Source organism: Scyliorhinus torazame, chromosome 15 (genome assembly GCF_047496885.1).
Source record: "Scyliorhinus torazame isolate Kashiwa2021f chromosome 15, sScyTor2.1, whole genome shotgun sequence".
NCBI lineage: Eukaryota > Metazoa > Chordata > Chondrichthyes > Carcharhiniformes > Scyliorhinidae > Scyliorhinus > Scyliorhinus torazame.
The window spans coordinates 200,326,253-200,353,968 of NC_092721.1; the positions used below are offsets into that span (position 1 = coordinate 200,326,253).

Below are 27,716 nucleotides of genomic sequence, written 5' to 3' on the forward strand. Positions count from 1 at the left end.
GGCGCCGGCGGGACAAGGCCGTTTTATGCACGGCCGCTCGGCCCATCCGGGCCGGAGAATCGCCGCTCGCCGTTTGCGGCGATTCTCCGAGTGGCCCGGCGCGATTCGCACGCCGCTGGTTTCGGGGGGAGAATCGCGTGCGGGGGTCGGGGCGGCATGCCGCGATTCGTGCGGCGCCCCGGCAATTCTCCCACCCGGCCGGGGGGGGGGGCGGGGGGGGGGAGAATACCACCCCCGTGTCTCAATAAGGTCACACTTCTAAACGCCAATGAGTAGGTCCAACCTACTCAACCTCTCATCATAAGAAAATCTCTCCATACCCGGGATTAACCTAGTGAACCTTCCCGAGACTGCCTTGGATTCCAGCATATCTTTCCTTAGATAAGAGTCCAAAACTGTTGATGTATAAATATTTGGCCAGGACACTGGGAGGGTCTCCCTTTCTCTATGTCAAATAGTAAGATGGCCTCACTTTACCATCTCCTCATCCAGAAACCAGCTGCACTGAGAGTGCAGCACTCCCGTGGTACTTCATCGTTGGCCTTGATTATGGACTCTCATCTTTGGCGTAGCGCTTGATCTCGGGGCCTTGTGAATGAGCTGAGACTGCTGCCCACTAAGGTAACTGTGTGAACAGAAAATGTTGTTTTTGATGATTTTAGAGATGGGGTAAATACCAATCCGTATATTGGACAGAGATTCCTGCTCCTCTTCACAAGCGTTGTCATTTCCCCCCCCCCCCCCTTTTTTTTTTTAACTTTAGAGTTCCCAATTCAATTTTTCCAATTAAGGGGCAATTTAGCGTGGCCAGTCCACCTACCCTGCTCATCTTTGGGTTGTGGGGGCGAAACCCACGCAAACACGGGGAGAATGTGCAAACTCCACACGGACAGTGACCCAGAGCCGGGATCGAACCTGGGACCTCGGCGCCTTGAGGCAGCAATGCTAACCATTGCGCCACCATTCTGCTCCAACGTTGTGTCATCTTTGACAGCTGTCTGAACGATAGATCGCGAGCAGCAATCACAAGGAGTATTCAGTCCTACATTTATTTACAGGGTTAAACATTACAAGCATAGACCTTCTAATTCAACCATATCACAGTCCCAATAAGTATCTTTCCCCTCTGTGTTTGTCTGTCTTTGTGTGTGTGTGTGTGAGTGTGTGTGTATATAGAGCAGGGCCAAGTTAAAGGGGTGGGGGGGGGGGCTAGGAATTAGATAATTAACCAGCTGTATTTGCTGCACATTTTAATTATAGTTATTATTAATAAAAATGAATTGTGTTTAAATTTACAAACCTGGTGACTGTAATGATTGGGCAGCCAAAGACCAAAGTTTTGGGGTATTTTCTAAGAATTACTTGTTAATTTCAATTGTGTTGCGACTCTGGGTCAGGTGAGGCTGGAATTGACCGTGCACGAGCCCAGGCGGTCGTAACAGTGAGAAATTAAGAATTTGTGCAAGTATAGATGAAGAAGCCCCATTTTGTTGGGATCTTCCAGTCAGTTACCTTGCGTGGGACTGGACAATTCTTTTATGTGTTGCCTCTCAGAGTCTGACCAAAATGAAAGGCAAGGGAGAAGAGAAAAAAAAGAAAGACCTGCGATTACATGGCACTTTCCATGGCTACTGGATGTCTGCAAGTGCTGACGGTTAAGTACTTTTGTAGTCATGTTATGTGGTAAACACTGCAGCCAATCTGTGCACAGAATTAGCACAGTATTAGTGACAATGAGACAATCTGTGATGTTGTTTGAAGGAAGTACACAGGGACAACTGGCTTCCCTCGGAATATTGCCTGGGGATCTTTTCCACCAACCAAGCAGGCAGTAGGGATCTGAGGCTGTGTAAGGCTCTGGTCAGACCCCATTTGGAGTATTGTGAGCAGTTTTGGGCCCCGTATCTAAGGAAGGATGTGCTGGCCTTGGAAAGGGTCCACAAGAATGATCCTTGGAATGAAGAGCTTGTCGTATGAGGAATAGTTGAGGGTCTGTACTCGTTGGGAGTTTAGAAGGATGAGGGAGGATCTGATTGAAACTTACAGGATACTGCGAGCCCTGGATAGAGTGGACATGGAGAGGATGTTTCCACTTGTAGGAAAAACTAGAACCAGAGGACACCATCTCAGATTAAAGGGATGATCCTTTAAAACAGAGATGAGGAGGAATTTCTTCAGCCAGAGGGTGGTGAATCTGTGGAACTCTTTGCCGCAGAAGGCTGTGGAGACCAAATCACTGAGTGTCTTTAAGTCAGAGATAGATAGGTTCTTGATTAATAAGGGGAGAAGACAGGAGAATGGGGATGAGAAACATATCAGCCATGATTGAATGACGGAGCAGACTCGAAGGCCCGAGTGGCCTAATGCTGCTCCTTTATCCTATGGTCTTATGATTGAACGTCTGAAGGACAGTACCTCTGACAGTGCTGAGCTCCCTCGGCGCAGCGCGGAGCTCCCTTGGCACCATGCGGAGCCCCCTCGGTGAGGCACTACCTCGGCGCGGATTGGCACAGCACGAAGCTCCCTTGGCACGGCGCAGCGCGGAACTCCCTCAGCGAGGCGCTCCCTCGGCGCAGCGCGGAACTCCCTCGGCGCGGAGCTCCCTTGGTGCAGCGTGGCGCTCCATCGGTGCTGCATCGGGGCGCCAGCCTTGTTAAAACTTTGCGATCCAGTCACAGAGTGCGACTTGTACCCAAGACCTTGTGCAAGTGTTGCCACTGAGCCACAGCTAGTAATCAAGGCCTTTCAACTGAAGCACAACTCCTTTCCAAGAAGTAATTATTTCCAATTTGCTATGTTAAGATAGTTGGTGAGCAGCAGCTTTCTTCAGTACAAACTAGCTCGAGGCCATTTATTAGTTTTATCATAGATCAGCAAAGGTCTGACTCTGCGGAGCGCTGAGGGGGGGGAGAGACTGTCAAACGCATTGATTGATGGGAGTCCACAGTGAACTTTGCTCTCCCTTTCTGCTTTTGTCCATTGTTTCGCTCCGTCTGTCGCACACCAAAGGCAGTAATTAAAGATTCACTGAGCCAATTAAACACGAGGTGAAATGTTACCTTTTTGTTTGTTGGAGGAGATTTATTGAAGGTTGTCTGGAGGCCAGGGGAAGGGCTCTCCTGATGAGCAGAGCAGAATGTTGGCCTTGGGGTAGATCTAACCACACTTTCAGACTCTGGTACATGAAAGTGGATTGTAATTTCAACGCAGAAAGAGAGGTTTGCATTTAATTGCTCTGGCTACTGATCACCCCCGACACTGGAAACAGCTACTCCTTATTTATTCTTTTGAAAGCCCTCATCATTTTGCATCCCTCTGTTGAAACTCTCCTTGACTTTCTTTGCTCTATGGACATTGGTCAATGGCTTAGCCCTTTGCTCAGCTCACCTGTTGCAGGAATCCTCACCTGTGCCTTTATGAACCTCTAGACCAGTGTTTTTCAAACTTTTTTTCTGGGGACCCATTTTTAGCAACCGGCCAACCTTCGGGACCCAACAAGGCCGACGTTCGCGACCCACGCCGGCCGACCTTTGCGACCCACCCCGGCCGACCTGGGTGGGTGTCTCCCATAGTGGGGGATGGGTGTCCCCCATAGTGGGTGGGTGTCTCCCATAGTGGGGCGCTCTTCCAGTTCTGTCCTCATCTGCATCCCACATTTTCATCACTCTGCCATTGGTGGCCGGGCCTTCGGCCGTCTAGGTCCTGAGCCCCAGAATTTCCTGACTAAATCTCGCTACCCTTTCATCCCGTCATGCCTGTGTCAGCTCTTTGAAAGAAACATCCAATTCATCCCAATCCCCGTAACTCTACAAATGCTCCCTTTCCAAGTATTTACCAGTTCCCATTTGGAAATTGCGGTTTAATCTGCTTCCATTGCCTTTTCAGAGTGCAAACGGCAGATCGCAAAAACTCCGTGTTTAAAAACATCTTGGCTCGACTGCTAGCTTTTGCCAATTGCCGTGAATATGACGCCTCTGATATTCAACTCTCCGACAAAAAGAAACACCCTAGAGTTAGAGAGTAGTGTTTTTACAGCAAAGAAGGAGGCAAATGAGTTCTTGCCGGCCATGAAGCACCTAACGATTTGAATCCCATTTTCCAGACCTTGACAAGTCCTCATCTAAATGCTTCTTAAATGTTCTGAGGGTCTCTGCTTCCACCACTCTTTCAGGCAGCGAGTTCCAGACTCCCACCAGTATTTCCTCACTTCACTTCTCAACCTCCTGCCCTTTGTCTCAAATCTACGCCGCCTCATTATTGACCCCTCCTATCTATGTACCTTAATTTAGTCCACCGCAATCAGGGCCCCCCTCAGCTTCCTGCTCCAAGCAAAACAAGCCCAGCCTAACCAGCCTCTCGTCACTATGGGCTGGTTTAGCACACTGGGCTGAATCGCTGGCTTTGAAAGCAGACCAAGCAGGCCAGCAGCACGGTTCAATTCCCGTGCCAGCCTCCCCGAACAGGCGCCGGAATGTGGTGACTAGGGGCTTTTTCACAGTAACTTCATTGAAGCCTGCTTGTGACAATAAGCGATTTTCATTTCATTTCATAGCTGAAACGCCCCAACCCAGGCAGCACCCTGAATCCCCATTGGATTGGATTGGATTTGTTTATTGTCACGTGTACCGAGGTACAGTGAAAAGTATTTTTCTGAGAGCAGCTCAACAGATCATTAAATACATGAAAAGAAAAGGAAATAAAAGAAAATACATAATAGGGCAACACAACATATACAATGTAACTACATAAGCACCGGCATCGGATGAAGCATACAGGGGTGTAGTGTTAATGAGGTCAGTCCATAAGGGGGTCATTTAGGAGTCTGGTGACAGTGGGGAAGAAGCTGTTTTTGAGTCTGTTCGTGCGTGTTCTCAGACTTCTGTATCTCCTGCCCGATGGAAGAAGTTGGAAGAGTGAGTAAGCCGGGTGGGAGGGGTCTTTGATTATGCTGCTCGCTTTCCCCAGGCAGCGGGAGGTGTAGATGGAGTCAATGGATGGGAGGCAGGTTCGTGTGATGGACTGGGCGGTGTTCACGACTCTCTGAAGTTTCTTGCGGTCCTGGGCCGACCAGTTGCCATACCAGGCTGTGATGCAGCCCGATAGGATGCTTTCTATGGTGCATCTGTAAAAGTTGGTAAGAGTCAATGTGGACATGCCAAATTTCCTTAGTTTCCTGAGGAAGTATAGGCGTTGTTGTGCTTTCTTGGTGGTAGCATCGACGTGGGTGGACAAGGATAGATTTTTGGAGATGTGCACCCGTAGGAATTTGAAACTGCTAACCATCTCCACCTCGGCCCCGTTGATGCTGACAGGGGTGTGTACAGTATTTTGCTTCCTGAAGTCAATGACCAGCTCTTTCGTTTTGCTGGCATTGAGGGAGAGATTGTTGTCGCTACACCACTCCACTAGGTTCTCTATCTCCCGCCTGTATTCTGACTCGTCGTTATTCGAGATCCGGCCCACTATGGTCGTATCGTCAGCAAACTTGTAGATGGAGTTGGAACCAAGTTTTGCCACGCAGTCATGAATGTAGAGGGAGTAGAGTAGGGGGCTAAGTACTCAGCATTGCGGGGCCCCTCTGGTGCAATCGCATCCTTCCTGTAGTGCGGTGACCGGATCTCCAGCTGTGACATAACCAGTGTTTTTTTTAAGGGGCAATTTAGCATGTTCAATCCACCTCCCACATTTCCTGACTGAAGGGACTATTGGGGATGTGGCTGTGGATGCCACATATCGTTTCTCAGTCAGCTCAGCTCCGTTCTGTCAGATATCTGTCTTTGTTACAGTGTCTCTGGTTTCATTTTAATGTTGCGCAAGCTCTTAATTAAAAGCACACTTTGATTCCTTGATCATTTGGTGCAGTGATGTCCAACAACAATTGATGACGAGCTGCAATTTGAATGTGAAGTCACTGACCGACCCACGAGCGTCAGTTTTAGTCGAATAAACATTTTAAAAATTCATTCATAGGATGCTGTGCATCGCTGGCCGGGCCAGCATTTATTGCCCATCCCTAATTGCCCCTTGAGAAGGCGGTGGTGAGCTGCCTTCTTGAACCGCTGCAGTCCGTGTGGTGTAGGTACACCCACTGTGCTCTTAGGGAGGGAGTTCCAGAATATTGACACAGCAGCGGTAAAGGAACGGCCGATAAGTTTCCAAGTCAGGGTGGTGAGTGACTTGGAGGGGAATAATGGCCGGATAGTCCGCTTTAATGAGTTGGACAGGACAGAAAGGAAAACTCCTCAGACTCGACTTCAACATGGTATGAAGAGATTTTTGGACAACTGCTTTTCAAGCTTGGTCCAACACCTTCCCCCCACACCCCCTCCATCCAACACCTTTTCCCCCCCCCAACCCCCTCCTTCCAACACCTTCACCCCCACCCCAACCCCCTCCGTCCAACACCTTCACCCCCCCAACCCCCTCCGTCCAACACCTTCACCCCCCCAACCCCCTCCGTCCAACACCTTCCCCCCACACCCCCTCCATCCAACACCTTTCCCCCCCCCCCACCCCCTCCGTCCAACACCTTTTCCCCCCCCCAACCCCCTCCGTCCAACACCTTCACCCCCCCAACCCCCTCCGTCCAACACCTTCAACCCCCCCCACCCCCTCCTTCCAACACCTTCACCCCCACCCCAACCCCCTCCATCCAACACCTTCCCCCCCACCCCCTCCGTTCAACACCTTCAACCCCCCCCACCCCCTCCTTCCAACACCTTCACCCCCACCCCCAACCCCCTCCATCCAACACCTTCCCCCCCACCCCCTCCGTTCAACACCTTCAGCCCCCCCACCCCCTCCTTCCAACACCTTCAGCCCCCCCCACCCCCTCCTGCCAACACCTTCAGCCCCCCCCACCCCCTCCGTCCAACACGTTCAACCCCCCCCCACCCCCTCCGTCCAACACCTTCAACCCCCCCACCCCCTCCTTCCAACACCTTCACCCCCACCCCCAACCCCCTCCGTCCAACACCTTCCCCCCCACCCCCTCCGTTCAACACCTTCAGCCCCCCCCACCCCCTCCGTCCAACACCTTCAGCCCCCCCACCCCCTCCGTCCAACACCTTCAAGCCCCCCAATCCCCTCCGTCCAACACCTTCACCCCCCCCTCCGACCAACACCTTCACCCCCCCCTCCGACCAACACCTTCACCCCCCACCCCCTCCGTTCAACACCTTCACCCCCCGCCCAACACCTTCACCCCCCCCGTCCAACACCTTCACCCCCCCACCCCCTCCGTTCAACACCTTCACCCCCCCGTCCAACACCTTCACCCCCCCCGTCCAACACCTTCACCCCCGCCTCCGTCCAACACCTTCACCCCTCCCCAACATCTTCACCACCCCGTCCAACACCTTCACCCCCCCACCCCCTCCGTTCAACACCTTCACCCCCCCCCGTCCAACACCTTCACCCCGCCCACCCCTCCGTTCAACACCTTCACCCCCCCCGCCGTCCAACACCTTCAACCCCCCCGTCCAACACCTTCACCTCCCACCCTCTCCGTCCAACACCTTCAACCCCCCCGTCCAACACCTTCACCCCCCGCGCCCAACACCTTCACACCCCCACCCCCCCGTCCAACACCTTCACCCCCCGCGTCCAACACCTTCACCCCCCCACCCCCTCCGTTCAACACCTTCACCCGCCCCCGTCCAACACCTTCACCCCCCCTTGTCCAACACCTTCACCCCCCCCCTCCATCCAACCCCTTCACCCCCCCTCGTCCAACACCTTCACCCCCCCCTCCGTCCATCACCTTCACCCCCCCCCCCCGTCCAACACCTTCATCCCTCCGTCCAACACATTCACCCCCCCACTCCGTCCAACACCTTCATCCCTCCGTCCAACACATTCACCCACCCCTCCGTCCAACACTGTCACCCCCCCTCCACCCAACACCTTCACCCCTTCTCATCCAACACCTTCACCCCCTCCCGTCCAACACCTTCACCCCTCTCCGTCCAACACCTTCACCCCCCCCGCCCTACACCTTCACCCCCCCCCCTCCGTCCAACACCTTGACTGCTCTGTGGCCTCATCTTCACTTTCCCGCTTGCATCCCCATCCCCCTAACCCCGACTCTTTCTTCTCAATCTTTCTTGTAATCCGACCTTGCAGTAAGAGCCAGTGAACGCTCCCTCGATGCTCTCCAGCATCCTCACTATTCTCAAATTCTGCCTCCGCGAGCGGTTCTCCAAATCCTCCACTTTCTCCTTCAGCCGCTTCTGGGTCTCTCTCAACATCCCAATTTCGTCCGCCAGCGAGGTAACCTTGCGCCTCGTGCTCCCCCACCCGCCTCCTCCACCTCTGGATCACCCGACCCCGGGTCTCCAACCTGAACCTCCCCCCTCTATTGGCTGAACGTTTCGTTCACAAATTCCACCAACTGCTCGGTTGACCATTGGGCTGGTCGGGCCAATCCCTTACTCTCCGCCATCTTCCCCTGTGTCTCACGAAGAGTTTCTTATTCCTGCAGCTCCTTCCTTCTAGACTCACTTCTGGTCCACGGATCCATCCACCCAGCTCCTCAGCGGAGTGTAACCTTCTTTGCACCTCTTCTCCAAAATATCCGCCTGGCCAGCGGGGGAAAGTTCCGAATATGCGGCCCCCGACACCATCCCCGCCACCGGAAGTCTCTGAGCTGGTGGTGTTATCAAAACGCCGAAGGTTAAGGGGACGTTTGACTGATGCTTTCAAAATCGCAAACAATTGGACCAATTACCTTTTTTAAAAAATTCTTGTTTCAAGCGGTGTGTGCGTTGCTGACTGGGGCAACGTTTATTGCCTCTCCCTAATTGCTCTGGAGAAACTCTCCCAGTTGCTGTGGTGGGATTTGCACCTGTACCGTACCCCCACCCAGATCATTAGTCAGGGCCTCTGGATTACTGACCCTGTGACATCGCCATTATGTCACTATCTCCCCACTAAGCAACAGGCTGGTAACATGAGGGGTCAGTTTAAGGTAATTGACAAAAGGACCAGAGGGGATGAGAGGAAACATTTTTCCGCAGTGCTCTCTGCAAACTGGAGTACGTATCCTGAAAGCCTGGTGGGAGCGGGATCACGGGGGGCAATTAAGTTTTTAAAAACTGCATAAATACTCGATGAAAAGATTTCCAGGGCTGCTGGGAGAGAGCAGCGGGAGGTCGAAGAGCACGATCGGGTCGAGGTTGCTAACCGTGCTGTGTGTGGTTCGATTTTCTGATCTGATTCGATGTGGAGTCCAGAACGTTTTCTCCATCGTGTTTGATGACGATGTATCTTCTTTTCACAAAGGAGTCCCGTGACCTGATGGGTTGCTGAGATCCCCTCCGGAAGCATCGAAGGAGCATGGTGAAACATCAACCACTTCAGTACTATGAGCCCCAGCTATGCTTGTCTTGCCTGACTGGAATCTATGGCTGCAGGTGGAAACGATACCAGAGGTCCCACGACAGTACGACCAAGGTCAGTGCGTGCTTATTCTTTTTTTCCCCCCTTCCGCAACCTTCCCCTCCTCCGAAGCGGCGTTTAAGATTTGTGTGCAGAGGCAATATTTGGGAGTGAACAACTCGCTCTTTCTGATGGATGCAGAGCAACAACTATGGTTTTCTGATTGTGCAGATGGTTGCGTGAGGAATAGAGGGGGGAATCGCCGTGAACCCCTGTTTTCATTTGGCACTAAGTCTTTGGTCTGTTCTGGGGGTGACAACAGTCGCACACTGAGAGGTTTCAATTGTCCATTTGTTGACCAAATATTCATGCCTGCCGCCATTTGTGCCGATGTGGTTTGACGTTGTCCGTTGGATTCGAGGAAGGTTGAAGCTGGGGATCACCTGCGTCGGGTCTACCTTGTTCGTGACGTCTTGTGAACACCGTTCAGTTTTGCAAACGTTCTTCAGGTCAAAGCCGGGTTGTAGAAGGTTAAGCACGTGCATACAACACGCCTTGCATTGTTTGAAGCGGTGATGTCTTGATGGGACAACTGAAGTTGAACAACTTGGGTGATCCCACTAAAATTATTGACGTGTAACACACGTGTTCTGCAGTTAGTGTCTTGACTTTGGTTACCTGGTTCTTCAGATCCAAGAGGGCGAGTGGGCAACCACCGGCTGAACCAGAAGAAAGGATTTATTCCGACCCGAGAACTATTTCTAAGTCGCTCATACTGCAATCATGTTCCACTCATTCCAGTCCAATTTTCCCAACCAGCCTGCATTCTCTCCTATTGCTGATTAAAGCATAACGCTGTGATGCAAAATTCTAATTGAACAGGCACAATCATTCTAATCTATTTGTGAATGCGGAGAATATTAAATATCCTCATTTCAGTGCATGCTGTCCAGGAAAGAGTATTTAGAAAAGGAACCTCCTCCACCCTATCCTGCCCCTTCAGAATTTTGTATGGTTCATCTTCACTCCAGAGAATATAAGCCCAATTTATTCGGCCTCTTATTATAGTGCAGCCTCCTCGTCCCAGGAACCACAATGTCATGAACCGTCCCCAGTACAAATATGTCCTTTCTTAAATATGGAGACTAAAATGCCCCACAGTATTCTACAGCTCGTGTCATCAAAGCCCTGTACAATCATAGCAAACCTGATTTATTCCTGTACTCCGCTCTGAATTGAATTTAATTTGATTTATTGTCACGTGTATCGAGGTACAGTGAAAATTATTGCTCTGTGTACAGATAAGACCGATAACACACAGGACAGACATAAATACACAATGTAAATACATTGACACAGGCAATGGTTGAGCATACAGAGTGTTGTCTTATTCAGTAGAAAAGATGTGCGGAGAGATCAATTCAGTCCATAAGACGGTCATTCAGGAGTCTGGTGGTAACAGCGGGGCAGAAGCTGTTTTTGTGTCTGTTAGTGCGTGTTCTCAGACTTTTGTATCTCCTGCCCGATGGAAGAAGTTGGAAGAGTGAGTAAGCCGGGTGGGAGGGGTCCTTGATTATGCTGCCCGCTTTCCCCAGGCAGCGGGAGGTGTAGGTGGAGTCAATGGATGGGAGGCAGGTTCGTGTGAAGGACTGGGCGGTGTTCACGACTCTCTGAAGTTTCTTGCGGTCCTGTGCCGAGCAGTTGCCACACCAGGCTGTGATGCAGCCCGATAGGATGTTTTCTATGGTGCATCTGTAAAAGTTGGTAAGGGTCAGTGTGGACATGCCGAATTTCCTTAGTTTCCTGAGGAAGTATAGGCGCTGTTGTGCTTTCTTGGTGGTAGCGTTGACGTGGGTGGACCAGGACAGATTTTTGGTGATGTGCACCCCGAGGAATTTGAAGCTGCTAACCATCTCCACCTCGGTACCATTGATGCCGACAGGGGTGTGTACACAGTACTTTGCTTCCTGAAGTCAAGGACCAGCTCTTTAGTTTTACATAGAACATACAGTGCAGAAGGAGGCCATTCGGCCCATCGAGTCTGCGCCGACCCACTTAAGCCCTCCCTTCCATCCTATCCCCCTAACCCAATAACCCCTCCGAACATTTTGGACACCAAGGACAATTTGGCATGGCCAATCCGCCTAACCTGCATATCTTTGGGCTGTGGGAGGAAACCGGAGCACCCGGAGGAAACCCACGGGGGAGAACGTGCAGACTCCGCACAAACTGTGACCCAGCGGGGAATCGAACCTGCTGTGAAGCCGCAGTGCTAACCACTATGTTACGGTGCTGCCCCCTTTTGCTGACATTGAGGGAGAGATTGTTGCTTGCAGTCTGCTTGCAATAAAGGCCAACCTGCAATTTGCCTTCCGCCTGCCTGCCTTACCTACATGTCAACTTTTAAGTTCCTTGCCCAAGTACATCAAGTGTTTTGTACGTCAACACTTACACCTTTATTCAAAAATTGTGCATTTCTATTGTTAAGGATCAAAATGAATAACTTCACACTTCCTACATCAAACTCCCATCTGTCATCTTTTTGTCCCCTCTATATCCCTTTGTAGTCTCTTTGTCACCCCCGGCACCTCCCCGCGACCCCCGTGACCCCCTGCACCTCCCCGTGACCCCCGGCACCTCCCCGTGACCCGCCGGCACCTCCCCGTGTCCCCCTACACAACCTACCTTCCCACCTAGCTTTGTATCATCAGCAAACTTGCTAAAGGTGGGTTGCAATCCGGGTTTGAATGATGCCGTGTTTTGTGGCATTCCGCTCGCTTTTCCCTACAGCCTCTTGTGTGCAATTCAGTGTAATTTTTACTGTGTCTTTGACCTGTCTGATTGAACAAACTGAGGCTCCTGGAATATAAAGCAGCTGATTGCTTCCAGTCAGCGAGCTACTGACACCTTCGGGAGGGGCGGGGGGTGATGTTGGGGGTGGGTGGGGGCGGATGAGGTGGGATGGGGAGGGGCCGGGGTACATGTTGGGGTGGAGGGGCCAGAGGACCTGTGTGGGATGGGGAGGGAGGGGCAGGGGGCCTGTTTTGCGGGGGGGGGGGGTGGCCAGGAACATGTTGGGGTGGTGGGGTGGGGGAGGGGCCAGAGGACGTGTTTGAGGTGGGGAGGGAGGGAGGGCCAGGGGGCTTGTTGGGGCGGAGAAGGGTGGGGTGGGAGAGGGGCCAGAGGACGTGTTTGAGGTGGGGAGGGAGGGGCCGAGGGCCTGTTTGGGGGGGGGGTTGGCCAAGAACATGTTGGGGTGGAGGGAGGTGGGGTGGAGGGAGGTGGGGTGGGGGAGGGGCCAGAGGACGTGTTTGAGGTGGGGAGGGAGGGGCCAGGGGGCCTGTTGGGGCAGAGAGGGGTCTGGGGTAGCAGCCCCGGGGGCATGTTGGGGCAGAGGCAAGGTTGGGAGGGGGGGCGGGGGACATGTTGGGGTGGGGGGAAGGTGCTGAGTGCTGAATGTATGAGGAAAGAGGGGAGTGGAAGGAATGTTTAGGGGAGCAGGAGATGGAACTGATGGGCAATGAGGTGGGAGATCTGATTAGGCCGGGGAGGAAGGGGGTGTTTGGGGAGAAGAGCGATGAGATGGGTGGCTGTCTTTTCCAATTGAGGCCCTGTTGCTCTCTGAGGCAATGGGTGGATATAATTATGAAAATAAAGTCTTCTGAGAAGCTGAGTAAGTTACTTTGTTTATATTCGTAAGCTGCCTCTTTCCAGTCAGCCTGGTTAGTCTAATAGACACTAATAGCCCCTCAGCAGCACATCCAAGCAAGCACAGTTTGCTTTAACTATCTGTCTCATGGGGCTTCTTCTGCCTGTTGGACAGACCCTAGCTGAACCAATCTGGCCTTGTTCCATGACTTTTACGGCCAGACTTCAGAGCAGGAATCACCAGGAGTGTTGGGGGCTCCTGGCTTTGGTGTGAACCACGGCTCAGTGAGTAGCACTCTCGCCTCTGATTCAGAGGGTCGTGGGTTCAATCCCCACTCCTGTGGAATTGAGGACATAAATCTGGGCTGATACACTCAGCACATCCACAGCTCTCTAGGTTAGAGAATTTTTAAGATTCACAACCGTCTGTGTGAAGAAATTTCTCTAATTTAAGATTATCAGTCAGGCTTGCCTCTGCTTGCTTGAAGCTACATATATTTATACGCAGGGACCGCTGCAGACAAGAGGAACATGACCAGGCATTGCACCTTTAAAAAAAAAAAAATTAAACCAACCTGTTGGGGACGATAGTTTAAAGGTGCATTTTCTATGCTAGCTCCTCTGCCAATCGGGGTCGACTTGCCAACCCAATCAGCAGCCTTTTTTCTCATGCAACAAATGTTGCCTTTGAAATTTGGCATTTGTTCATCTGTCCTGATGCGTGCAAGATGAAAAACTTCAACAGCATGTCTCTATTTTTCTTTAAAAATATTTTTATATTTATTAAAGTTTTTCAACACCACAATTTTTCCCCCTTACAAACAATAACCCCCCCCCCCCCGGTAACAAAATAACACGAAAACGCACTGAGCAAGATATATACATGGCAAAATGATATATTTACATAGCTTTATACACTGGCTCTCTCCCGCACGTGCCCACGTGCCAGTTTCCCCCACCCTTCATGTTATCTCCTGCTCCCCCCCCCCCCCCCCCCCCCCCGTGTTGCTGCTGACCAACCTTCCTCTAACGCTCCGCGAGATAGTCTAGGAACGGTTGCCAACGCCTGCAGAACCCCTGCGCAGACCCTCTCAAGGTGAACTTAATCCTTCCAACTTTATGAACCCAGCCATGTCATTTATCCAGGCCTCCATGCTGGGGGGCTTTGCCTCCTTCCACATTAGCAAGATCCTTCGCCGGACTACCAGGGACGCAAAGGCCAGAATGCCGGCCTCTTTCGCCTCCTGCACTCCCGGCTCGTCCACTACTCCAAATATTGCTAGCCCCCAGCTTGGCTTGACCCGGACTTTTACCACCTGAGATATTGCTCCTGCCACTCCCCTCCAGAGCCCCTCCAGTGCCGGACATGACCAAAACATATGGACATGGTTCGCCGGGCTCCCTGAGCACCTTCCACATCTGTCCTCTACCCCAAAGAACCTACTCAACCTCGCCCCCGTCAAGTGCGCTCTGTGGACCACCTTAAATTGTATCAGGCTGAGCCTGGCACACGAGGAGGAGGAATTAACCCTACCCAGGGCATCAGCCCACAAACCTTCCTCGATCTCCTCCCCCAGTTCCTCCTCCCATTTACCCTTCAACTCTTCTACCAGCGCTTCCCCCTCTTCTTTCATCTCTTGGTGTATTGCCGAAACCTTGCCCTCCCCGACCCATACACCCGAGATCACCCTGTCTTGAATTTCTTGTGCCGGGAGCAACGGGAATTCCCTCACCTGTCGCCTCACAAAAGCCCTCCCCTGCATTTTTCTAAATGCATTTCCCGGGGGTAGCTCAAACTTCTCCTCCAGTGCCCCTAGGCTCGCAAATGACCCGTCAATGAACAGGTCCCCCATTCTTCTAATCCCCGCCCGATGCCAGCCCTGGAATCCCCCGTCCATCTTCCCCAGGACAAACCGATGGTTACCCCTGATCGGGGACCACACCGAGGCTCCCACTGCACCCCTGTGCCGTCTCCACTGGCCCCAGATCCATAACGTTGCCGCCACCACCGGCTCGTGGTATACTTTGCTGGCGAGAACGGCAGCGGTGCCGTCACCAACGCCCCCAAGCTCGTTCCTTTACAGGACGCCATCTCCATCCTCTTCCATGCGCCCCCTCTCCCTCCATAACCCACTTGCGGATCATCGACACATTTGCTGCCCAGTAGTAGCTCCCCAGGTTTGGCAGCGCCAACCCTCCTCGGTCCCTGCTGCGTTCCAGGTACCCTCTCCTTACCCTCGGGGTCTTATTCGCCCACACAAACCCCATAATACTCCTACCTACTCTCTTGAAAAAGTCCTTGGTGATCACGATGGGAAGGCACTGAAACACAAACAAAAACCTCGGAAGGGACCACCATTTTGACCGACTGCACTCTACCCGCCAGCGAGAGCGGTAACATGTCCCATCTTTTGAAGTCCTCCTCCATTTGGTCCACCAACCTTGTCAGATTCAGTTTATGTAGGGCCCCCCAACTCCTGGCTATCTGGATCCCCAGATACCGAAAACTCCCCACCGCCCTCCTCAGCGGTAGGTCCCCTATCCCTCTTTCTTGGTCCCCCGCCTGTAATACACTCTTCCCTACATTGAGCTTATAGCCCGAGAACTCCCCAAACTCCTAAGAGTCTGCATGACCTCCACCATCCCCTCTATTTGGTCCGCCACGTACAGCAACAGGTCATCCGCGTATAGCGACACCCGATGCTCTTCTCTCCCTCGGACCACCCCCCTCCATTTATTAGACTCCCTCAGTGATATGGCCAAGGGTTCGATCGCCATGCAAACAACAGGGGGACAGGGGGCACCCTGCCTCGTTCCTCGGTACAGCCGAAAGTAATCCGACCTCCGCCGGTTCGTCACTACACTCGCCACCGGGGCTCTGTAAAGGAGCTTAACCCAGCTGATAAACCCTCCCTGAACCCAAACCTACGCAACACCTCCAGAGGTACTCCCACTCTACTCGGGTCAAAGGCCTTTTCTGCGTCCATAGCTGCCACTATCTCCGCCTTTCCCTCTCCGATGGCATCATTATCATGTTTAAGAGCCGCCGCACATTAGTGTTTAATTGCCTGCCCTTTACGAATCCCGTCTGGTCCTAGTGAATCACCCCGGCACACAGTCCTCAATCCTCGTGGCCAGCACTTTTGCCAATAACTTAGCGTCCACATTGAGGAGCGAGATCGGCCTGTACGATCCACATTGCAGTGGGTCCTTGTCTCGCTTTAGAATCAAGAAATTGTTGCCTCCGACATTGTCAGGGGCAGGGTCCCCTCCTCTCTTGCCTCGTTAAAGGTCCTCACTAGTAGCGGGGCCAACAGGTCTACGTACTTTCTGTAGAACTCCACCGGGAACCCGTCCGGCCCCGAGGCCTTCCCCGCCTGCATACTCCCCAAACCCTTGCTCAGCTCCTCCAACCCGATTGGTGCCCCCAAACCAGCCACCTCTTGCTCCTCCACCCTCGGGAACCTCAGTGGTCTAGGAATCATCTCATACCCTCTTCCCCGCTGGGGCTGGGATCTGTACAGCTCTCATAAAAGGCCTTGAATACCTTGTTTATTTTCATTACACTCCGAACCGTGGCTCCCTTCCATCTTTGATTCCCCTATTTCCCTCGCTGCCATCCTTTTACGGAGCTGGTGTGCCAGCATCCGACTGGCCTTTTCCCCGTACTCTTAGGCCGCCCCCTGCGCCTTCCTCCACTGTGCCTCCGCCTTCCCCGTGGTCAACAGGTCAAACTCCGTCTGGAGCCGTCGTCTTTCCCCAAGTAATCTTTCCTCCGGGGCATCTGCGTATCTCCTGTCCACTCTCAAATGTCCCCCACTAACCTCTCCCTTTCCATGCCCTCTGTCCTCTCCCTATGAGTCCTGATGGAGATTAGCTCTCCCCTGATCACCACCTTCAACGCCTCCCATACCACCCTACTCGCACCTCCCCATTGTCGTTGGCCTCCAAGTACCTTCGATACACCCCCTCACCCTCCCACACACCACCTCATCTGCAGCAGTCCCACATCCAGCCGCTACAGCGGGCATTGGTCCCTCTCCTCTCCCAGCCCCATTTCCACCCAGTGCGGGGCGTGGTCCGAAACGGCTATGGCCGAATACTCCATCCCCTCCACCCTCTGGGTGAGCGCCCTGCCCAGAACAAAGAAATCTATCCGGGAGTGGGCTTTGTGTACATGGGAGAAGAAAGAAAATTCCTTGGCCTGCGGTCTTGCAAACCTCCGCGGGTCCACTCCCACCATCTGATCCATAAACCCCCTGAGCACCTTGGCCGCCGCCTGTCCCTACCCATCCCCTTCTTAACCTGACCTGGTTCGCCACCTTCAGGTGTGTCTCTTGGAGCATTGCCACGTCTGCCTTCAGTCCCTCAAGTGCACGAACACTCGAGCCCTCTTCACCGGCCCATTCAGGCACCTCACGTTCCACGTTATCAGCCGGATTGGAGGGGCTCTCACCCCCCCCCCCCCACCGCCCCGCCGACTAGCCATCTCCTTTTCTGGGCCAGGCCCGTGTCCACATCTCCCTCGCCCTCCAGTCCCCCAGCGGGCGACCTCCGTCCCGACCACCTCTTCTGTGTCCCATTCCCTTTCGGCCAGTGCAGCAGCAACCCTTTCCCCCCCCCCCCCCTCCCCCCCCCCCCCCCCGTCTCGCCCCCCCCCCCCCCCCCCCCGCTAGACCCCTGTCTAGCTTTTTTGCTCCCCCCATATCACTCCCGTAAGTCTGCTGACACCTGCTGACCCCGGCTTCCCCCGCCATCCCTTTGACCCCCCCCCCCCGTGTGGGATTCTCCAATCAATCCTTCGTTCCCCTTCCCGCCTTTCTTCCCGCGCGCGGGAAAAAAACCCACGCTTTCCAAAGCCTGCCCTGCCCCCTCTGGTGCAGCTCCTGTCGCGGCCTAGTCTCTCTCCCCCAGCCCATATAACATTTCCTGCGCGTGATTGACCCCCTATATACAACAACCATCACACATCAAACCCCAAAACACCCCCCCCCACCCTCACTCTCTATTTTTCTTCGCCATACCAAATAAATTTCTCCTCGTCTCAGTCCAATATGTTTGACACCCCCTTATCTGAGGCTATGTCACCACATTAAGACTCTCCAAATAGGCAAAATAACCTTTCACCAATCACCCTGTCAAGATTTCTGAAAATTTGTACATTTCAATGAGAGCTACACCTATTCTCCTGGACTCTAGTAAATCTCTCCCTGCAGGACTAGGCAGCATGGTGGCACAGAGGGTCGGTGCAGTCTCGATGGGCTGAATGGCCTCCTTCTGCCCTGTCGGGATTCTAGGACAATCCTCTCTTGTGAGATCCAGCAGCTTAAATGCAAAGTTGTCTGTACTTGGTTAGTTATTGCTATGATCCAATCAGAATTCTACTTCAGCAAATTCTGTATGTTTCATCTCATGATTCCACTGCGATTGGACACCCAACATGTCTATCTCATGAATTCCCGCCCCCCCCCTCCCCACACCAATCAGAAAGTCCACAGACACTTTAACATCCAATTGGATGATTCTTGACTGCCAGTCAGCCTTTCCTGAACAACTCCAACATTTTGATCACAAAAGGGAATTAATTACCGAGAGAGGGTAAGGCAAGAGAGCAAGGTAGCAATAAGGGAAATGATCTGGCAGGAAGGGGCAGCGTGTACAAACTATGCCAAGAGGTAAGGCTAGAGCTCACAAAAATAATAAAAAGACTAAATTGAAAGCACTCTATCCGAATGGACACCACGTTTGCAACAAGGTCGATGAATTGACGGCACAAATAGAAGTTTTTTAAAAATTTAGTGTACTCAATTCATTTTTTCCAATTAAGGGGCAATTTAGCGCGGCCAATCCACCTACCCCTGCACATTTTTGGGTTGTGGGGGCGAAACCCACGCAAACACGGGGAAAATGTGCAAACTCCACACGGACAGTGACCCAGGGCCGGGATTGAACCTGGGACCTCGGCGCCATGAGGCCACAGTGCTAACCACTGCGCCACCGTGCTGCCACACCAATAGAAGTTAACAGGCATGATCTAATTGGTATTACGGAGATGTAACTGCAGGTGACCAAGACTGGAAACTGAATGTTCAAAGATATTCGATATTTAGGAAGGTTAGGAGAAGAGGAAAAGGGGCTGGGTAGCACTGTCATTAAAGGATGAGATCAGTACACTAGTGAGCGAGGATCTTGGATTGGAAGCTGAAAATATAGCATCTGCTTGGGTGGAGTTTGTGGTGATATACCTATGGGCTAAATCATAGATGGATGGTGTGCAACCTCCAACCAGCATGTGGCGCTACAGACACACAATGCGGTCCCGAGACCAAGGTCATGTGACCTGTGACTCCGGTATAAAGGGAGGCACATCCAGCCATCTTCAGAAGACGATTGAGAGGGTAGTAAGACTTACAAATGAATGGGCAGTGCTAGGTGCAAGTTCCAGAGGAGTAATAAGCAGACTCCATGATAATAAGAATAATATATAATCTTTATTAGTGTCACAAGCAGGCTTACACACACTGAAATGAAGTTATTGTGAAAAGCCCCTAGTCACCACACTCTGGCGCCTGTACGGGTACACTGAGGGAGAATTCAGAATGTCCAATTCACCTAACAGCACGTCTTTGGGGATTTCTGGGAGGAAACCGGAGCACCCGGAGGAAACACACGCAGACATAGTCAGAACGTGCAGACTCCGCACAGACAGTGACCCAAGCCGGGAATTGAACCTGGGACCCTGGAGCTTTGAAGCAACAGTGCTAACCAATGTGCTACCGTGCTGTGTGTGAACCTAATTAGCACAATGATGTGAAGGATGAATTCCTGGAATGGATGCTAGATGGTTTTCTAGAACAGCAAGTTGAGGACCCAACTCTAGTGCAGGCTATTTTAGATCTAGTGTTGTGCTACGAGGAAGGGCTAATTAATAATCTCATTGGAAAGGGAAGAGTGACCATAGAATGATGAGAATTTACATTGAGTTTGTAAACAATGTAGTCCTCTCCGAAACCGGGAACTTAAATCCAAACAAAGAAAACTGTGAAAGTTTGAGGGGCAAGTTGACTGTGATAAATTGGGGAATTACTTGAAAAGGTATGATAGTAGGCAGGCAATGACTCGCATTTAAAGAATGAATACATCGTTTGCAACAAATTCACATTCCATTCGGGGGCAAAAACCCAACCGGAAAAGTGAGTCAACTGTGACTAACAAGAGAAGTTAAAAGATCGTATTAGATTAAAGGAAGAGACTTTTCAAGTTGCCAGTAAAAGGTATTAATCCTGAGGGAGCAAAGGATGACAAAGAATTAGAGAATAGACTACGAAAGTAAATGAGTCAGAAACACAAAAAACAGACGGTAAATTATTCCAAAGGTGTGGAGAAGGAATAAGGTTAGCAAAGACAAATGTGGGTCTCCTACAGGCAGAGACAGGAGAAGGTGCAAATGGGAATGAGGAAATGGCAGAGATTGCAGTGTTAATGGAAGCCTACTTGTGATACTAATATTATTATTATTAATAATAAACTAAGCAAATATTTTGTGTCTGCCTTCACAGAGGAAGATAGTAAAAACCTCCCAGAGATATCAGGGCAGCACGGTAGCATAGTGGTTAGCGCAATTGCTTCACAGCTCCAGGGTCCCAGGTTCGATTCCCGGCTTGGGTCATTGTCTGTGCGGAGTCTGCACGTTCTCCCGGTGTGTGCGTGGGCTTCCTCCGGGTGCTCCGGTTTCCCCCCACAGTTCAAAGATGTGCAGGTTAGGTGGATTAGCCATGCTAAATTGCCCTTAGTGTCCAAAATTGCCCTCAGTGTTGGGTGGGGTTACTGGGTTATGGGGATCGGGTGGGGGTGTGGCTTGGGTAGGGTGCACTGTAAATTCTATGATTCTAATATTAAAGAACCAAGGGAAAAGGGTGGCATGTGGCACAGTGGTTAGCACTGGGACTGCGGTGCTGAGGACCCGGGTTCGAATCCTGGCTCTGGGTCACTGTCCGTGTGGAGTTTGTACATTCTCCCCATGTCTGCGTGGGTCTCACCCCCACAACCCAAAGATGTGCTGATTAGGTAGATTGGCCACGCTAAATTGCCCCTTAATTGGAAAAGAAAGATAATTGGGTACTCTAAAAATTTATTTTTAAAAAAGAACCAAGGGATTAGTGAGAATGAGTAGCTGAAATAAAATCGCCTGGGTGGTAGGTGCTAATCCACAGGAGGTTTCTTTGCCCTTGTTTGACCTGATGCCTTGAGACTTCTTGAGGTCTGGAGTCAACATTGAGGACGCCCAGGGAACTCCCTCCCGAATGTAAACCACTGTGCCGCCACCTCTGCTGGGTTTGTACTGCTGGTGAGACAGGACATACCCAGCGATGGCAGTAGTGGTGTCTGGCACATTGTCTGTAAGGTATGATTCCGTGAGTATGACGATATCAGGCTGTTGCTCGACTAATCTGAGTCTGCTCTTCCAATTTTGGAACAAGCCCAAGATGCTAGTGAGGAAGACTTTGCAGGGTGAACAAGGTTGGGTTTGCTGTTGATGTTTCCGGGGTCTCGGCCGATGCTGAGGGGTCCGTCCAGTTTAATTTCTTATTGATTTTCCTGTGGCCGTTTGGTACAACTGAGTGGTTTGATAAGCCAGTTAAGAGTCAATCACTTGCTATGTGTCTGGAGTCACATGTAGGCCAGACCAGGTAATTATGGCAGATTCCTTCCCTTAAGGACAATCAACGATAATTGTCGCCATTATCAAGACTAGGGGCGTGATTCTCTGGCCACGGTGCGGTCTAGCAAGTGCACAATGAGGGCAGAGAATCCTGGAAGAGGCCTCCCGACAGACTCCGGGCCTTGCGGGATTCACCAAAGTCACGTGGGATATCTGAATCAGAGCTCTGCCAAAAGGGGCGGGTCCAAATGGTCCTTACTTAAGGCCTACACACCAGGATACCGCGGCCTCCCTCGATTCTCCAGCCTCGTCAGCGAGGCTGCAGCCAGGCGCCAATCAGTATTGGTTCACAAGAACGTGGACCAGGCAGAATGGGATGAGGGGGCCCTCCCAGGCCATTGGAGGAGCCTGGGTGGTCTGGGCCAGTGCAGGCTGGCCCCCTGGCCCTTCCCCTGGAGTATGGGCACCTTGGTACTGCCCAGCTGACATTTTGGCACTGCCAAGCTGGCTGGAGCACTTCCTGGGTGCCAGGGTGTTAGTGCAAGAGTGTCCGAGTGCAGGGTGGCAATGCCAAGGGTCAGGGGCTGAGGGGGATCATCCCCGTGAGAGGAGGATGGGGGGGGGGTGGTTTAAGGGTGGGGTGGGCAGGGCAGGTAAGTAGGAGCCTCCTGGGGACTGCGGGGGGGGGGGGGGGGATGTGATGGGTGGGAGTCCTGGAAAGGAGAGGGTGCTACAAGGGGGCTGGAGGGGGGCCTGACAGGGGGGTGGGCCCATGCACCCCATAGCGGGGTGTCTTCTCTTGGGGCGGGTGGCGTAGTGCCAATGTATGTGGGGAGGGCGGGTTGACATTGTCCACGGGTCGGTGGGGGATCCACAAGCTCACTTAGAGATCAGGGCACCCTTTCAAACTGCCCCTGATCCCCGAGTTCAGCTCCCCAGTGCTGAAAAGTGTGGGCTAAACCAGAGAGAAACTCCCAAGGGGCCAAAGAAGTAACTAAGTGTCACTGAATAGCGGTGGGCAACTCGCTGGCAGAGTTGGCAGGAAACTCCCGCCAAAAATGACCTTGGAAATTGTTCCAGAGAATTGCGCCCTAGGTATTAAAAAAGAAATCTGAGGTTTTATTAATGGAATTCCACAGGTTACTGCGGTGGAATTTGAACGCCTGTTCCCAGAGCTTTGGCGTGAGCCTCTGGGTTACGGGGCCAGTGACATCACCACTACACCACCCCCTCCCATTCCAGGCCGAGGACAATGACCTAGATGCTGGAAAGGTACCAACTCCCTTCAGGCTCCAGTCAACACAGAAGGTATCGCTTCTGAACTTATGTCTGCTGCCTTTCCTTCAGGCCTGTCCTGGTGTCCCTACACTGTCCACACTCTACTTCCCACTGTGCCTCCCCAAGGCAGCGACCCTCTTCTGGCACATCCTGCACAAGGGTAGTAGTTCCCTTTGTTCAATCTCTTGGATTCATTCTCCCCCCCCCCCCCCCCCCCCCCCGGGGCAGTTTCTGTCTTTTCATTTGAGCCCTGTGACACAGATAACATTGGGACCTCTGTTTGGAAAGTGTAACCCCGGTTAAATTCCTGTGCTTGTGTGTGTCGGGCGAGGGTTTCCCCGGCCAATGTTTATCCCTCAACCAACATGTCACACACTCAAAAAAAAAACCCAGGCGATCTGGTCATTATCACACTGCTGTTTGTGGGAGCTTGCTGTGCGTAGACTGGCTTCTGCATTTCCTCAATGACAACGGTCACCATGTTTCAAAGGTTTTGAACTATTTGTGCTTGTGTTTTGGGACGTCACAAGGTTGTGCTGTAGAAATAACTCTTTCTTTGTTTTCCAAGCTGTTTGGCGATGATTGGGTAACGAGATACCCGGCTTGGCTCACCGATTCTGCTTTCTCTGCTTTTCCTGGAATATTGCATCAATGACAAATAATCCAAAGAGTATGAATCACCAATAGGCAGCACAAACAAATGATCAAATAATCCAAACCAATATTTTCCCCCAGGAGTGCCACGGCTCCTTTAAGTGAGGCAACTACCTCCCAGCACTCCCGCCTCCCTCTTGACCCCCTTTCCATTCATCAGGAGCTGTCGCCTGACTCCTTGTTGCCGAGTGACCTTGCTGCCTTTGAGCGAACGTGTTTCAGTTCCTGATGTGATTTCCTGGCTGTTATTATAAAGGAACATTTTATAACCTCGTGTCACTCACTGCAGTCTGGATGGTGAGAGCTATCTCTCTGCTTTATCGTGTGGGGATTATCACACGTTCGCAATCTGCCTCCCCCCCCCCCCCCTCCTTTGTCTCACTCGCCCGTTCGACCTCATTTTTATTCCTTTGCTTCTCTTTTCAGACACTTTCTTCTTTTCACTCTTACGTCCTTCCGCCGTGCTCGCTCCCCTCGTGCCCGCCCTGCGCCAACCCTCTCGCTAGCCTTACGCTAGATTTGCTCTTCTTCTCTCGCTCTGCATCCGATGTCTCAATTTTTTTAGGATCGCTTCCTCTCCCACACGCTCTTGCATCCCCTTTGAATGTTTTTTTTGTATCATCGCAGCTGCCTGTGGCTCTCTGACACCATTGACGTACTTCCATCTATGCGACCTGGTGGGCATGCAGCAAATCCTTTAGGAATGGCGACGTTTCACATGGGTGCCACTTCCGCTGATGTTCGAAGAGACCAGCCTGTGAGCGGCAAGTGCCGGATATGAAGTGGTTGCCAGGTATCGCCGTGGGCGGCCGTTTCTGATGCCGGCGCCATTGCCAAGCTGCTGCAGCCAGTGATCGTCACGGACACACGCTCATGCCCACAGACGGATGTTGCCGTTTCTCCACGTTCTTGGCTAGTGCCCCCCAGGTGTGAATGCCCACGTTGGCGGCCTTCTCGTCACACCCGCAGGCATCCACAAAGCAGAGTCCATGGAACTGACGGGCCGCATGTTGCAATCTCGGCATGAGGGACCGGTCTGCTTCCCAGCTCTTCACTTGATCACTAACGCCTCGCTGTGTCTCTGAAGCTATCCTTCGTGGTCATGTTTTATACACTCCCTGATGCTGCGACTTCATTGCAGTCTGACCAAAACATTCGCGGTTTTGTCATTCCATGCAACACAATCTAAGACTGTTCACCACGTTATTTAATCCTGCTGCTACTTGTCCTACCGCTGCTGACCACCAGGGCATGTTATTATAATGATATAATACCTTGGGCTAATTTACTGTATAAAGTACAAGACAGCAATCACTCCTCAGGGATTGGGTAAACACATTGTGGGTTCATTTCTTAAGATGAAGCACGTGTTGTGTTTGGTTTTCGATGTCTTGCAAAGGAATTTACCATACACCTTGACTTGTCCAAACCAGGATCTTTATTGAATCACACGTGGTAAGATAGCGATCTGTTGCAGAGCAAGTTATCACCGAGTTTCTTTGTACTCCTCTGGAACTACACCTAGCACCGACTGTTCACCTATATGTCTTACTACCATCTCCTACAACTATCCGCTGATGGCCGAATGTGCCCCCACTTATATGGGAGTTTCTTCTCACATGACCACTGTATTGCGACCTCATGGTGTGTCTGTACCGCCACCTACTGGTTGGAGGCCGCACAGCATCCCTCTATGATATTGCTTACAGGCAGATCACCACAAAGACCAGTCTTGTATTCTGTAGCTTGGAGACACTTGGAGTCTAGTTTATTCTGCTGCTTAAAGCAAATGTGAAAGTAAGATTGGATCACGTGATGGCGCTCTAGTGATGTCACGGGGATTTAACCTTTCATCATTTCATGGGACGTGGCGTTGCAGGGAGAGAATTCCAAGATTTTAACACAGCGACAGTAAAGGAACGGCAATACATTTCTAACTCCGAGATGGTGTGTGTTTTGGAGGAGAACTTGCAGGTGGTGGTATTCCCATGTGGCTGTTGCCCTTGTCCTTCTAGATGGTAAGAGGTCACTGACTTTGGAAGGTGCTGTGGAAGGAGCCCTAATGAGTTTCTGCAATGCATCTTGTAGATGGTACACACGGCTGCTACTGTGCGTCGGTGGTGGAGGGAGTGAATGTTTGTGGAAGAGGTGCCAATCAAGCGGGCTTAATGGGGTCGAGCTTCGAGTGTTGTCGGAGCTACGCTCATCCAGGCAACCGGAGAGTATTCCATCACACTCCTGATTTGTGCCTTGAAGGTGGTGGACAGGCTTTGGGGAGTTCGGAGGTGAGATGCCCGTCGCAGAGTTCATGGCCTCTGATCTGCTCTTGTAGCCACAGTATTTATATGGCTGGGTCCAGTTCCATTTCTGGTCAATGGTAACCCCCCCCCCCCCCCCCCCGTGCCAGAGGATGCTGATAGTGGGGGGATTCAGTGATGTTAATGCCATTGACTGTCAAGAGGAGATGGTTGGACTCTCTCTTGTTGGAGATCTTCCTCGTTAAACAGAAAATCCTTGGATAAGCAACAGTCATCCACCCTGTGGACATGCTCGAGCCACAAAAGTGGCATCTGCTGGTTGAGTGCCAACATATTTGAGAGGTTTCCCTTTGGGCCAACTGCCACTTTCATGATCTAGTCCTTGCAGGAAATGTTCAGAATGCACCGCAAACATTGAAGGTGAAAGTTGTTGAGCTTTTTTTCTTGATAGCTGTAAGTTGCCCATATTTCACTGCTGTAAAGCAAGGTATTGGGAAGACAGGCCTCATTAACCAGCATTCTGGTCCTGATAGTCAGTTTGATGTCATTCCATTCACGTTTTACAAGTCAGCGAAAGGTGGTGGATGCTTTTCCCTCTGCGTGTATCAGCACGGTAGCACAGTGGTTAGCACTGTTGCTTCACAGCTCCAGGGCCTGAGGTTCGATTCCCTGCTGGGTCACTGTCTGTGTGGAGTCTGCACGTTCTCCCTGTGTCTGCGTGGGTTTCCTCCGGGTGCTCCGGTTTCCTCCCACAGTCCAAAAATGTGCGGGTTAGGTGGATTGGCCATGCTAAACTGCCCTTAGTGTTCAAAAAGGTTAGGTGGGATTACTGGGTTACGGGGATAGGGTGGAGGTGTGGGCTTGGGTAGGCTGTTCTTTCCAAAGGTCGGTGCAGACTCGATGGGCCGAATGGCCTCCTTCTGCACTGTAAATTCTATGGTCAGGTTCTGCAGCAAAATACAGATCGTCTATCCCTGCGGACCCCGGGTAGCAGAATTTACTGACCACTCCCAGCAGGCCTGGCGGGCTGGCGAGGGGGGGGGGGGGGGGGGGCAGGGGTGGTGGCGGTCCGCGGTGTTTAGTGTGGTCAGAGGTGGAAGTGTGACTCTCTCCCCCTGAACTACAGTTTCCCTGTGTCACATCTCCTGTTGCTCGCAGATCAAGGATTCCACTCACGTGCTCAAAGAAAGACAAAATTGATTTCCGAATTCATGCAAATGTTCTGGCAATTTACCCAGTTGGTGCCAAATGTGACGTGGGAAACAAAACTGCACAGTTTAAGACGACTATTTTGGGAGCTTAAAGGATATTTATTTCTGCCTTTGGAAGGGGGGGAAAGAATGATTTTCTTTTGTGACGAAGGCACTGCCGCTTGGCAATGATTGTTTTTCCTCAAGTAACTCGAGATGGAGCAACTGGGCCTTTTAAACATCACCCGAGTTGTTTAAATTATCATCATTGTTAGCGGAGTGAACAATGAGAGTAAAAATTAATTGATGGCACTTGGCATGGACACATCACCTTCCAGTTCAACCATTTTGTGGGATCTTTCTATGCACAGATTGCCTGCCCAGTTTCCTACAGTAGGGCGGTGACCACACTTCAGGAAAGCACCTCGTTGGTTGGGAAGGACTTTTCGGGCCTACTCGGACCGTGGCAGCTTATTGAGGGGTTGTCGCTCTAAATGACAATTTTTTTGAGGAGGGTGTTGGGATTGGGGTACGGTCCACAGCCGAGCCTTTCGGCCCCTCAGAAGGTCAGACGTACATTTTTCTGCCCCGATAAGAATCCTCGTCATCTGTCCCTTTGTTCCCTGCTCACCCATTCTCCAAACGCAG

General features: G+C 51.8%; 1 protein-coding gene across 5 annotated transcripts in view; it reads left to right on the forward strand.

Annotated features, from left to right (window-relative positions):
- Positions 1–27,716, forward strand: part of gdpd5b (glycerophosphodiester phosphodiesterase domain containing 5b) — a 317,896-nt gene that overhangs the window by 108,268 nt on the left and 181,912 nt on the right. For all 5 annotated transcript variants that reach the window (XM_072477424.1, XM_072477426.1, XM_072477422.1 and 2 more), the window contains exon 2: positions 9,283–9,453. In XM_072477424.1, coding sequence (XP_072333525.1) covers positions 9,337–9,453 — 117 coding nt within the window. In that variant the 5' untranslated portion in view covers positions 9,283–9,336. The remainder of the gene's footprint in view (positions 1–9,282; positions 9,454–27,716) is intronic.